We start from the raw sequence: 13,227 nt of genomic DNA, 5'->3' as shown, positions 1-13,227 counted from the left end.
TCACAAAGCATAATAGGGCAATACGCGGTGCTAGGTGTGCCCTAACGCGGTGGTAGGTGATACTGGCGAAGGGAGGAAACATCTGGGAAAGTATTCCCGGTGTTTCCCGTTTTCGGACAAACGGACCGGAGGGGGAAAGTTGCATGTTTGCTATGCTAGGAATGTGTGGCGGACGAACGGGCTGCATATCCGGATTCGTCTCGTCGTTCTGAGCAACTTTCATGTATAAAATTTTTTCATCCGAGTTACGGTTTATTTTCTATGATTTTTCAAAGATTTAAACAAATCCTGGGATTTCTGCATTTAATTTAATTCGAAATAATAAAAAGACAAATTGCTATGGGTACACAGGAGTGTACCCAGCAATGTGTGCATCTGTATAACATGTGGGGCCAGGGGCTGGGTTGACCCAGTTAATATTTTGACTAGTCCAATGTGAACAGCGTATGTGGGTCCCAATTGTCATTGACTCATTTTAATTAACAGGTTTTTGACTAAGTTTACTTAGCTTAATTAGGGGGTTTTGGGCTAAACTAATTAGGGCCTCCCTAATTAACAAGGGGGGTCGGGCCCATGTGCCAGTGGCCCAAATCGGCCTCTGGTGTGGCTGTGCCCGTACGTACGTACTCGTAGAGTACGACGCCGGCGGCCATGGTGTTGGCCGTGGGAAGGCTCGGCACAGGGGGCGCGAGCAGGCCCGGGCGGAGGTGGGCGCCGCCGGCTGAGGCGGGCGACTGGGGGCGCGGCCACATGCGTAGGGGGTGAGCGTGGGCGAGGAGGCGTGCGGGCAAGGGCGGTCTCCGGCGGGCGCGGCGAGGCGCGCACGCAGACGTCGTCGGCAGTGGAAGGGGGACTGGGCCTGGCGCGAGGCAGTAGCAGCAGCAGGCACACGGGAGGGAGGCAAGGCGCGGGCCGCGGGTTGGCCGGAGGTGGTTGGTGGCAACGGCGGCGACAAGCAGAGCGGGGGCCGGAGCTCGGATGTGCGCGGGTGTGGTGCTGCGGCTCGAATTCGAGCAAGCGAAGCAGCTAGGTGGCGTCTACGGACCACCACGAGCACACTTGTGTGCTCGATTTGGCCCAGGTCATGCGCTGTCCACGACGGCGACATGGCCGGAGGCAGGGAGCTTGCGGTCATGGCGGACCTACGCCCTAGAGGACGAAAGAGCCGGCGAGTATAAGGGGGAAAGGTGCGGGGGCTCACAACGGTCGCAGAGTAGGGGACGGCGAGGCCGGGGACGACTTGGTCGCAGCGAATCGACGAGGAGTAGCTCCGGGCACCGAGGACGAAGACGGGATGATGGCGACGAGTTGGGGCAGCGAGGCGACGAGGAAGTAGGGTCAGGGGCGCCGTAGTGGTGCTCCTCGGCTCGGCTCGTAGTCGAAGGCGACGAGGCGGAGGGCGGCGAAGGCCCTGGCACGGTCCTAGGTGACGGGGACGGCGGAGAGCTCGTCGGCGTCGGCGGTCATGGCGGTGGTGCGGTGGCGCGGTGGATCTGGAGAGCGAAAGCGGCGCGAGGGAAATGGATGGGGACGCCAGGGGGATTGGAGAGGGGATCGAGGAGTCGGGGCGTGGCAGCCTTATTCTCTCGCGGGGTTCATCGCCGGCGAGGGGGTTCGGCGGCGACCAGCCTCCTGTAGCGACGGGGTCGGGGGAACAGAGAACCGACCGGGGAGGGGGAGTGGGCCGGCTAGGGTGGGTCGACGGCCAGCTGGGCCGAGGCCCAGCGGGGAGGGTGGGTTCTTTTCCTTTTCTTTTCTTTTTTTCTTATTTGTAGTTTCTTTTATTTTCTTGTTTTACAAAAATTACCACTAGTGCCTAAATTTGTATTTATCAACAAACTACTGTGAGATTAATCCTTAACCCATAATAAAATAGTTTTAGCATTTTATAAATTCAATAGGCATTTGTTTAATTGTTTTCACTATTGTTTTAATTGTTTTAGAGCCTTTAAACATTTTGTCAAAGCTTGGTTTCTCCACCATAATTACTTACGATTTATTTGTCACTTTTAGAACATTTTAGTTTTGACATTTGAAAAGTTTTATTGTTTGCTATATTTTGAATTGATTTTTGAATCGGTTTTGAACTAACGAAGGATTAGAAATAGTAACGGAGGTGACGTGGCATCATTAGCAGAGTTTTACTGTAGCTTGATTATCCGGGCGTCACACAACAGAACAACGGGGGAGGCAAAGACAAAGACCAAAGCAGATGAAGAGAGATTCAGAGGAGAATCGCTTCACCCTTATCCATTCCGGTTCCCTTACACCAACATCCTCCATTACATGACCGACAACACCACCATTAGAGAAAGATTCCAACTTATAAGCTTAAGGTTCGTAAACTGTATTCATACTTTGACCTAGAGATCCTAATATGGTTAATCATTCATCTTCGTGACAAACTACCATAAAACTGAGATGATTCCTTTTATTTGATCTATGTGTTTTGTTATTATTTACCTCTCATTCGTGAGTAATTCCCCTGGGCATGGGAGATGTAAGGGGTTGGTAAGATGTGTTTGTCCATGTTCCTTATCTTGATAATCTTGTGGGATTAGTTTGATGACCGGTTATTAGGTTGATTATCCTTGGTGTTCATAATGCTTGTTGTCCAATTTAAGGGACCAGAGAACATGATTGGCGGCCGCATGCATCTTCCAGATGCACAGGCCGGGGGTCATCCCCCTTTTCTAAAAAAAAACACTTATTGTCCAAGACTATAGAGTTACTGTTGACCCTTCGAAGCAAATACTTGAATGCAGCTGCCGACAACTTGATAAAATTGGTACATTGTGTGGTCATGCTCTTATCTTGATTTGATGAATATCAAGTCATTACCTTCATAATATGTGTTAAAGTAATGGACACGAGAAGCATGTAGTGGAACAATATAGGACAACCAGGTAAGCAATATGATTGAAAAAATGAATGCAATGCTCCGCTGTGGATTTATGTCCCACAAATTTCTCAAATTGAGCAGCCAACTTTCTAGAATGCACAATGTTGTAGACAACACTATTGACATCCTTGGTAAGCAAACTGAATAAAAAATCAATGTATGTACAAGCAATTACAAGTATCCATGTACAGTTCGGACAAATGAGAGTCCACCAAATGTCTTTTTTGATTAATGTACCCTAAAGGAAATGAAGGTTGGGGCGAAAAATTCAAAACAACAAATAACTTGGCTCGATGAGGAGCACAGGGCTAAGAAAAATAGATCAACAGGGCTAGATCATGGTTCGGGGAAGAGGTAGGGAATGATGATGCACATGCACAGGCAGCCCATATGTTGGTAAATAACAATTGTGTTCTAGTAGTATCGTGTCTGTCCATTATTTCCTAGAACCCTCCAATTTTCTGTTGTTTCAAGATACAAGAGGTTGGGAGGCGGGCAGTGATGGTCCACAAATACAAACACAATTTGCAGATGATAAGTTTCTAGAGATAGTGAGGAGGAGTCTGAAGATTACAAGGCCAATCTTAGCTTCACTCAACTGTTGATATTGACAGTAATCTTGCTCATATAGTTATCACAGACGATCTTTTTACTAGGCTGTGGTGAACTAGTATTGTTTTTAAACAACCATGCGCCAAGCAATGTTTCTACTGAGGGAGAGTCCAAACAAGCAATGTTCATTTCTCCTTATAGGCAAGCAATGAAGATCACAAGGCCAATCTTAACTTGAGAGTCTAAACAAGCAATGAAGATTACAAGGCCAATACTTGCTTCACTCAACTTCTGATTATGGCAACATTTTTGCCATTCTGTAATGTTCAGTTATGCTACAGTTTAGATCAGTTCCCTTCTGCCACCTGCAGATTACGACGACTTCCAATCCAGTGATCCAAGTCTAAAAAGTTCAGCTCATTCAGTCACAGCAACGACATTGAGTTACATACATCCATCTCTATTTGTCACCCTCAATTCATTCACGACGGTGACACTATCATTGATCTGCTCTCAAATCAGCTTACAATATTCTCCTAGAATCTCCTTGACAGACAGACCGGTGTCATACAGTATATGCTCCTAGAACCTCGCGCCGCAGCTCGCCGGCTGGCCGGGTCAGTAGGGCCGCTCCCCGACGACGTTCCCCGGCGGGTAGTAGTTGCACGTCATGAAGACGCCGCCGTCGTCGCAAACGACGCGCGCGCAGCCGACGTAGGCGGTGCGGCGCCACACGATCTGCGTGTAGTGGCCGCACTCCCGGCCCGGCGCGCACGCGTTGGCGGCGTACGAGTAGTCCACGCCCTCCGCCGCCCAGTCCTTGACGGCGTCCCCGGGCCGCCACGCGGCGCCCGCGCCGCCCCAGAAGATGTTCTCGCCCAGCGCGAACTGGCCCTCTGGGAACGAGTGCCGCAGCGCGCAGTCGCCCCGGCGCTGCGCCGCCCACGACCGCGCGTACGACTCGAGCCGCGGCGACCACGCCAGCGGCAGCTCCCAACGCGCCATCCGCACCGCGTTGTGGTAGTAGAGGAACTCCGCCGCCTCCGCCCACGCGCCCAGCCCGCCCAGCGCCGCGCCGGTGTCCCCGCCGCCGCAGCCCGCGCACCGCGCCGCGGAGGCGTTGTACTCGTGGTGGGCTGCCGGCGCCTGCGGGTGGTGGTGGGCGGACGGCGCCGGCGCCGTGGCGAGTGCTCCCCGGAGTAGCAGGCAGAGGCAGTGGATGTGGAGGCTGGAGACGAGCAGAGCGGCGAGAGGCTTCATGGTTTCTCACTTGTCTCGAGTGGTGGTCAGTGGAGGTGTGTGGGTGTGTTGTGTAGCAGAGCTGGGATTGGATGGAGCGATGGAAAATTATATGTACTGCGAGCGAGCTCACAGAGCAACAGGCGATTCGTTTGTCTTTTGCATTGGGCGCACGCCCGTGACTGCGAGAGCGGCGGCCGCGCGATAATTGCATTTCATCAACCTGGGTCGTGTCATCGTGTGTGCTACTCCAACTTGGGTCGTGCTAATGCAGGTCACCAGTCCCTCCGTCCCATAATATAGAACGTTTTTTTACACCGATGTAGTGTCCAAAAAAACGTCTTACAAGGAGTACCTAGGTAGTTCTCCATCGCGCGGCGACGGCGACATGGATTCTGTCAGGGCGAAACATTCCTACGTATAGCATGTATGCAGGTCGTTGTGTAAATTTCCGTGACCGTGTGCTGCTACATTCCCACGGACAGAGCTTTTATTATGGTACAGTGTTGACCGCTGGGGTCGCCATACGGCGGGTGGGTGGATCCGTGGATCAGCACTCACTACCGAATAACTGCCATGTCGCCGGCGAATGTGCTATCGTCTGTAAGATTCACACATTCACGCATTTTCTCCATGATTTCTTGTACTGGTCACATTCCGATACTGTTACCAGGACGAGGCACGCAGCTTGACCCGTGACCATGGTCGGTACCAACCGGTTTCAGGACGCTTCTCTTCCACCGTCACGAGCGCGCACCAGCGATCACAGGCCGGCATCGTAGCTGCTCCCGCCATGCCCGTGCAGCCACTGTGTGGAGGACGTGTGGTGGGTGCGCGCGGCGCGGCGTGACGTGACCAACCGCTCCGTGCATGGGGGCCTCAGGAGCTTGGCGTTCAGCGTGTACGTGTCTCCTCCGCCTGCGTTCCGGGGCCGCCGACGAATCTCGCTCGGTTGTGGTACGTGTCTTCACCGCCAGCGCTCCGGGGCCGCCGCTGGAAATGGCAGCGGTGCATACCAACCGCCGGCTCGTTCGGTTTTGGTGAACATTTTAAGAAAGTGTTTTTTTTGGCAAACCACGGGGTACCCGCCCCTCTAATTCCAGCGTTGCTGATGCCCTTGCATGCATTGAGGCGCTGTTTTCTGCGGCGGGACTGCCTGAATAACTTGCACCTCCGATCGTCAGCGAGTTGGGAACGGGCATGCGCTCCTGGAAACTGATGCTATGGTGCTGAAGCAAGGTATGGAAGCTGAGATCTCTCATTTGTCACCCCTGTGTGTGATTTCTAAAGGCGTCAAGGCTTTTGCTAGACTGCATTTTTCTGAATTTCAAAGTCCTGTGCTGTCCATGAACATGTGATGCCACTGCTCATGCCCTTGCAGCAATGGGCAGCAAGAGGATAAACGAGTCCAGTTTTTTGTAACTGCCCTGTGCCTGGTCTTTACTGGAGAGCGATTTAGCTCTTTCCACCAGTTAAATGCAATGTTATGCATTCCAAATTCCAAAATAAATAAAAGACTATCCTAGCCTTGTCCTGTTCTTTCTTTTACTTGTATTTCATCGGCTTGGCTAGTGTGCGGCGCTTAGCCTATCATGTTAGAGTGATCTTGGTCATCCAGGCTTATGACTGTTTTGAAATGCATAGGGTAGAGACTGCTCTAACTTTTAATTTCAAAAAATATATAAAGGGCGCACAGAAGAATGCAACCAAGATCCAGAATGCATGCGATGCAGTGGAGGGCCAAGTAATTGAGATATGAAGCAAATGAACCACAAGGTGTTAATACACCGAGAGATCCAGGAACTCACAGAAGCAACTCCACAGACACTATCTAGGCATGCAACTGGACTAACAGTAGTACCGACAAATATTAGGTAGTTGTTGTTTTTTTTTTTAGAAGGAAATATTAGGTAGTTGTAATTCAGAGAAGTTAGCGAATTACGCACTAAATCCTACAAGTCCACTTCACAGGACATGTCAAATACAGAGCGGAAGAACCTACATACTACTATAGATGTATATTGTCAACGTCAGTGTCGGCCACATCAGCAGCCACAGGATACAAAAGCAGAAGGACATACAGCAAAGAGCCATCTCTGCATTTCTGCGTATCAACAAACCGAAGAAAACTCCAAATACCTGCAGAACAACAAATGCCATCTGTCAAAACCAATTTATACAACTCACTCACCAAGAAGCCGATCAAGTTATATCTCATACATGTAGAGTGGAAAAAAGGGTATATCTCATAATTTTGCATGATTACAGAAATAATAAGCATCAACTCGCACTATGGAGGTCAGACAACAATATGCAAACATGAATCATCCCAGCACTATTAGACAAAACTGGCTATCATCCTAGCAATAGAATAACATTTAGTTCGTAGTTTATGCACACAACCATGTTTTTTTTAAAGCACAAGAAGTGAAAAGTTGTGTTGCTAGATTTTTCTTTTGGGGTCATGAAGCTAGAACAGGGCATTCTAAAAACATAAAGCTAGAACAGTGTCACCGGGAGCCAGGGGCGGAGCTACATGTACTACTGGGGGTGCCGCTGCCCCCCCCCCCCCCCCCCCCCCCCCGCCATAGCTTAATTAGTGAAGGAATTTTTTTTTGAAGGCTTAAATTTAGTAGACTGCATTCATTTGCATATTTCCTCTTTGCTCCCCCCCCCCCCCCCCCCCCTAGCTCCGCCACTGCCGGGAGCTATACTATGTTGGCACGAACATTAACAAAACCGAAGACCCCACAATTTTTTTTAACAAAACCGAATACTGATGGAGGTCCGGGGCTTAGAGGGATTTACGGCTTTCACATGGCAATTCTAGCGCGACAGGGATGGAGGATGATCCAAAATCCAAAGTCCTTGTGCGAGTCCTTGGAGCAAAGTATTTTGCGGACAGCATTTGTTGAATGTTATTCCCTCCGTCTTATATTAAGTGCCGCTCAAACGGATTTATCTTGCACTAGCATCTCTTATACATGGAGGAGCATCTTAGGTACAGGGGAGAGAATAAACATGTGGAGCGATCCGTGACTACCCTGCTCATAAGAGGAACTTGAAACCGGTGACTGTGAGGGGCATGAACTTGCTGAACAATGTTTCTGTGCTTATTTGCCCTGTCAAAAAAGAGTGGGGAAATGACCTAGTGGAACAACAAAGCTTTGGGAGGGAAGATGTTTTTTTTAGGCAAGCAATAGCTTTAACTTAACAGTGCTGGCCAATATCAGCCAAAGCACGATCAGCCACGACGGCTGGTACATCTGAGTCCCACTGCATACAGTGGTGCGACACACATAAACGGCCCAGACTAGCAAGTTCATGGGCTACACAATTTGCCGAGCGGCGACACACAGATATTACATGAGAGGAGAACCACATTTTCAACTGAAATTTCGTGTCCTCAATAACCGCCGCATAAGCCGAAGCGTCTGACTCGTACCATTCCCAGGTCAGCCGCAAGATAAACGGCCTGGGACAAGGCAATTGCCTCAGCTGCAAAAACATCTCGCACATTGTCCTGACAGCCCGCACGAGCAGCAACAATTTGACCTTCAGCCGTCCGCGCTACCAGCCCCCAGCCCGCATATTCCTCGCCAGGAATGAGTGACCCATCCAAATTGATCTTTATCGTGTCCCCCTCCGGCGGCCTCCATGCATCCATGGGAATCTTCTTCGGTGGTGCAAGGTAAATCTGTTGATATTCAAGGACACAACACTTTGTTCTCTGCACAACATCTGTTGCAGTAAGAGGTAGCTCACCCTCTCTCAATTTATTCCTGTTACTCCACCATAGCCACCAAAAGGTTAGCACCATGATCCTCTTCCCTCCTCCAGTTCCCAGAGATAATCAAACATGTCATGGACCGATGTGATTTTCTCCAAGTTTACTCTATGTTCCTCCATAGCCAACTGTCGCCAAACTTCTTTTACATATTTGCACTTGATAAAGAGATGTGCTCCATCCTCGTCTGCCCGCCCACGGGGAAGATGTTGCAGTGAAGAAAAAAACGATTCCTACGGGGGTGAATTTTGAAGACTCACTTTAATTGGCACTATGACAAAAATGGGCTTTTCTTGGTGAAATTTGCTTACAGGCTCTATACCGAAGATATAAAACCTTAATAGTACACTGGGTGCCCCTCTTTTATTATTTTCTGGCAAACCACTGGGTGCCCCTCTAGGTCCAGCGTTGCTGAAAAGCCTCCACCTTGGCCCTGTATCTGAAAGTTAACTGTTCCAAACAGGATAATGCACTTCCCTTGGAGGTTGGCACACTGGCCGCTGAGATCAAACTCAATCGAACAGGGGGATATCAATCCAAACTGTTTCCTATGCGGCGGGGATTTTGAAGACTCTGTACATCTGTTTTTCAAGCGCAAACTGTAATTAGTGAAGCAAGTGTGGAGCGAATGTGGATTGGAAGAACAAAGAGTGCACCTTAGCCCCAAAGTAAATGCTAGAGAGGTGATGAAAAAAAAATCTGCAGCATGAAGGAGGATGACCATTATAGTGTTGTTGTGCACACGGTGGAATGAACACCAAAAAATCAGAGAAGGGGTAGGGCAAAAAAAACAGGAGAAGCAGCGTGGATTATCGATCAAACACCCGACAACAGAGTTCCTAAAACTGTCGAAATCAAACAAAGAAGAGAAGATGGTGCATAGGCAAAAATGGAGACCTCCGGTGAGGTGTGGAAGCTGAAAGCTCTGATTTGTCGCCCCCGTGTGTGATTTTTGAAGACGTGAAGGCTTTTGCTAGACTGCATTTTTTTGAATTTCCAGAGTCCTGTACTGTCCATGAAAATGTGATGCTATTGCTCAAGCCCTTGCAGCAATGGGCAGCAAGAGGATAAACGAGTCCAGTTTTTTAGGTAACTGACATGTGCCTCATCTTTAGTGGAGAGTGATTTAGCTCTTTCGACCAGTTAAATGCAATGTTATGCATTCCAAAAATATAAAGGCCCGCGTTATTGAGACATAAAGCAAATGAACCACAAGGTGTTAATACACTGACAGATCCAGGCACTAACAGAAGCAACTCCACAAACACTATCTAGGCATGCAACCGGATTAATAGTCCCTGAAAATATTAGTAGATAGTTGTAATTCAGAGAAGTTAGCGAATTACATACTAAATCCTACAAGTCCACTTCACAGGACGCATCATACAAAGCGGAAGAACCTACATACTGCTCCATATATTGTCAACGTCAGTGCCGGCCACAATAGCAGCCACAACACACAAAAGCGGAAGGGCATACAGCAAAAGAGCCATCTCCGCATTTCTGCGCCTCAACAAACCGAAGAAAACTCCAAATACCTGCAGAACAACAAATGCCATCTGTCAAAACCAATTTATACAACTCACCCACGAAGAAGCAGGTCAAGTTATATCTCATACATGTAGAGTGGAAAAAAGGGTATATCTCATAATTTTGCATGATTACAGCAATAATAAGCATCAACCCACACTATGGAGGTCATACAACAATATGCAAACATGAATCATCCCAAAACTGGCTATCATCCTAGCAATAGTATAACATTTAGTTCGTAGTTTACGCTACGGGCCATCAACTTCTACTGTTGACATGTTCTCGAGGCAACCACTAGTGTTGACTCAATGCCTCCATCAGAGGCAAATACTGAACTTTCTAGATTATCAAGCCATTCAATATATTTTCTGTATAATGTGCACATGAGAGGCTCATGGAGTAGAAAGCAAGAAACTCCGGCATCTAAGTTTTATGGAGAAAAGATAAATTTACACCACCTGTTCAACCAACATAGCACATTAGGCACATTAGCAGATCTCATGTGTTTGCATTTTCAGCTCCACCATCTCCACCAGCAATTCTCCTACCTAAAGCAAAAGAATCCAATAAACCAATGGAAAAGCTGAATCAATAGTATATATGTCACATCTGCAAACAGTTATGTTTTCCGTGTAATATACTAAGATGTAATAATGTAACTTGACGGCAAAAGGCTATTTTTTCTGACAAGGAAAGAAATGTGTAAATGAAGCCACATATATCCCCAAATGCAAGGAATAAGGATAATAATCATTACCAAGTAACGAAGGACATGATATGGAAATTTTCATGTTCAGAGAAGATGTGTTAGTGAAGAACTGTTCGTAAATATCTGCAATCAATCCTTAAGCACACACACTACCGATATTACTGCCAGTTTCCAGATGAAAAAACAATACAAGGACAGAACCATAAGTTAGCATTTAGCAATGGCCAGGCGACAAAGCAATAACTATATTCCTGTTCTAACTTTAATGGGCCAAGTAATAATAAGAAATTACTTCACTGTGAGATCGCCGGGCCTACAAAGAAACAAATAACTCAATGTATTCTTTATATATGTATCTTGTTGATCCTTAATCACATGAACAATATTTCAGCAATCAAGTACCAAAAGTAACTCAAATGAAGGCCAGCAAAATAAAGTAAATGGACCCCTTTTTTGCTTTTGAAATGTAGATAGGTAGGTATTTTACCTGCAGTGTAGAAATTCGTGTAGGGATAAAGGCCCTGTTTGGTTCAGCTTTTATCGACGGATTCCGCTACCGCGCAGCAGAATCTGAACCAAAGGGCGAACCCAGCAGAATCCGATCCCAAAAATCCGCTGTCAAAATCTGAACCAAAAGCGGAAGCAGGCCAGGACGTGCTTTCCAAAATCTGATTCCGCTGTGGGCCAAAATCTGAAAAAGTTGTATCAGTTGGTTTGCCAAATGACCTACATCCTTTTCATATCAGATTTTCCACAGCTGTTTTTCCACATCAGATTTTTCACATCTGCTTTTAGAAATCCATAGCCGAACCAAACAGGGCCAAAAGGTGTCGAAACATATGTTGTTTCTTTCAACAATATGTTTGAGCTGCATCGAGTCAAGTTGGAGCATGAAGTTGCCAATCATGGTAGTCAGAACAATCACATTTGTGTCCTCATCATACCCCACAAAGAGTGCGGTCACTACACATTCTCCGTTTAAACATCCCCTCCAGTGGAATGGTTTTCTGCAGCAACACCCATCCGACAAAACCATCATGGTTAGATTTCCTCACCCATAATTGGACAGTCAGCTCCGACAAAACAGCGAGGCCAAGTCCGCCATCCTCCATCCATACTAGCTGCAAACACCAGCTAGTGATAACATGGTTTTCTGCTGGCTTCTCGATCACGCTAAGGTTCTGCATTTCCAAATCAAACACAAGGACAGCACCTCCCGAAATCAACCAGCAAAGTGCATTCCCGGCAAGAATGCTGGACCTTATACTACAAATACTATTTGTAGTCGCCGAGAAAATATTTCCCCAAACACGAGACACCGAGTCGTAGAGAGAGCCGAATGTCCGCATGTCTTCGTTGCGTATCAAGATCAATTTGAACGGGCTCGATAGGCAATCGCCATGCACATGCCCATCTTCGCCGTCAGCGCACAGCACCGCTCCGTGCCAGTCACAAAAAATCCCCCATAGGGCGTCGCAGAGCCCCGGTGGAAAACGCACGCACTGCTGCCGGCCGGTTAGGGGATCCGATACGACAACCTCCTTCCGGCACTTGTTGATCAGGACGGCGAGGCCGTGGCGGCAGCCGACCAAGTCCCAGCGGTCGAAGGGGTTGTGGCTCTGTGGCATGGTCATGGAGAAGCGTGCGACAAGGATGCGGTCGGGCGAGTCCGGGACGGGAGTGAAGACGTGGTCTCTGAAAACAGGCCCCGCGAAGAAGCCGAGGAGCAGAGGTTTTCCATGGTGTTTGCGGAAGCGTTTGAGGAATTGGGGGTCGGAGAGGATGCCGCGCCAGCGCGTGCAGACCGAGGAGGCGCGGGCGAGGGAGGATGGCTGCTGATGGAGGCGGAGGAGGTCCTCGTCGTCCAGTGGGGCCGCCGGCGCTAGCGACGGCGGGTGACGGCGGCGGCTCATCTGAGCTAGGGTTGGACCGTGAATATAGAGAGAGTGTCAAGAAACGAACTGGGAAATAGAAGCGGCAAACTTGGGCTTGCAGTGAAGGGAGGGAACGGGAAGCTCGCCTGAATCGATGGCCGGCGATTCGGAGAGGCGCCGGCCGATGGTCGCTGTTGCAGCCGCCGAGAAGACGAGCAGAAGTTCTTTTTTTTAATTACTTCTCGAGCTCTTGGATGGATTTGGGTCCTCATAAGCCGTGCCGTGCGGACCGGCCCACGGGCAGGGAATTTCGGCCCGGCACGCGATTAAAAGGGGGACGCGTCTAGTGGGCACTCACGCGCCAGGTAAAGCTTTGGAGCGGCCGGCGGAAAAGGAAAGTACCTGGTTCCCTTGTTCACAAAAGAAGTTGACAATCTAGTAATTTTTGTTTTTTAAAAAAGCCATAACTTTTGAACCTGTCATCGAAATTAAAATCCGTTTTCACAGTAGGAATCCTCGTGACATGCTCTTCGAAACTAGATCCCGCATGAGTATGTTTCGATGAAACTTTTTATGTGCAACTTAGTCCTCGTTTGGTGCAACTGTCTAGAAGTCGATGTGCAACTACTGA

The 13,227-nt window shown here is 48.5% G+C and overlaps 2 protein-coding genes across 5 annotated transcripts; both read right to left on the bottom strand.

Moving 5' to 3' along the window:
• Positions 1-3,847: 3,847 nt before the first annotated feature.
• Positions 3,848-4,842, bottom strand: LOC109772389 (pathogenesis-related protein PRB1-3). The gene has a single exon (XM_020331074.4). The coding sequence runs from the start codon at positions 4,712-4,714 to the stop codon at positions 4,073-4,075; it is 642 nt and encodes a 213-aa protein (XP_020186663.1). The 5' UTR covers positions 4,715-4,842; the 3' UTR covers positions 3,848-4,072.
• Positions 4,843-7,853: 3,011 nt separating this feature from the next.
• On the bottom strand, positions 7,854-12,971 carry LOC109772388 (uncharacterized). 4 transcript variants are annotated; one of them, XR_012188155.1, is made up of 4 exons: positions 12,743-12,971; positions 11,210-11,413; positions 10,472-10,561; positions 9,738-10,018 (listed from the first exon to the last, which is right to left on the bottom strand). XR_012188155.1 is itself a non-coding variant. In XM_040392934.3 (3 exons), the coding sequence occupies exon 1, from the start codon at positions 12,633-12,635 to the stop codon at positions 11,661-11,663; it is 975 nt and encodes a 324-aa protein (XP_040248868.1). In that variant the 5' UTR covers positions 12,636-12,736; the 3' UTR covers positions 7,854-8,475; positions 10,472-10,561; positions 11,210-11,660. The 4 variants fall into 4 exon arrangements, 2 of the variants coding, with proteins under 2 accessions (XP_040248868.1, XP_040248867.1); XM_040392934.3 differs by lacking the exons at positions 9,738-10,018; positions 12,743-12,971 and adding an exon at positions 7,854-8,475 and having other exon boundaries at positions 11,210-12,736; XM_040392933.2 differs by lacking the exon at positions 12,743-12,971 and having other exon boundaries at positions 9,624-10,018; positions 11,210-12,736.
• Between the last annotated feature and the right edge of the window lie 256 nt (positions 12,972-13,227).

The sequence above is a fragment of the Aegilops tauschii genome, chromosome 6, assembly GCF_002575655.3.
Source record: "Aegilops tauschii subsp. strangulata cultivar AL8/78 chromosome 6, Aet v6.0, whole genome shotgun sequence".
In the NCBI taxonomy this organism is placed as follows: Eukaryota; Viridiplantae; Streptophyta; class Magnoliopsida; order Poales; family Poaceae; genus Aegilops; species Aegilops tauschii.
This window is presented reverse-complemented; position numbering and strand designations above follow the sequence as displayed.

Coding starts and splice junctions, on each gene's coding strand:
- LOC109772389 (XM_020331074.4), bottom strand. CDS start 4,714: ATGAAGCCTCTCGCCGCTCTGCTCGTCTCCAGCCTCCACATCCACTGC.
- LOC109772388 (XM_040392934.3), bottom strand. CDS start 12,635: ATGAGCCGCCGCCGTCACCCGCCGTCGCTAGCGCCGGCGGCCCCACTG.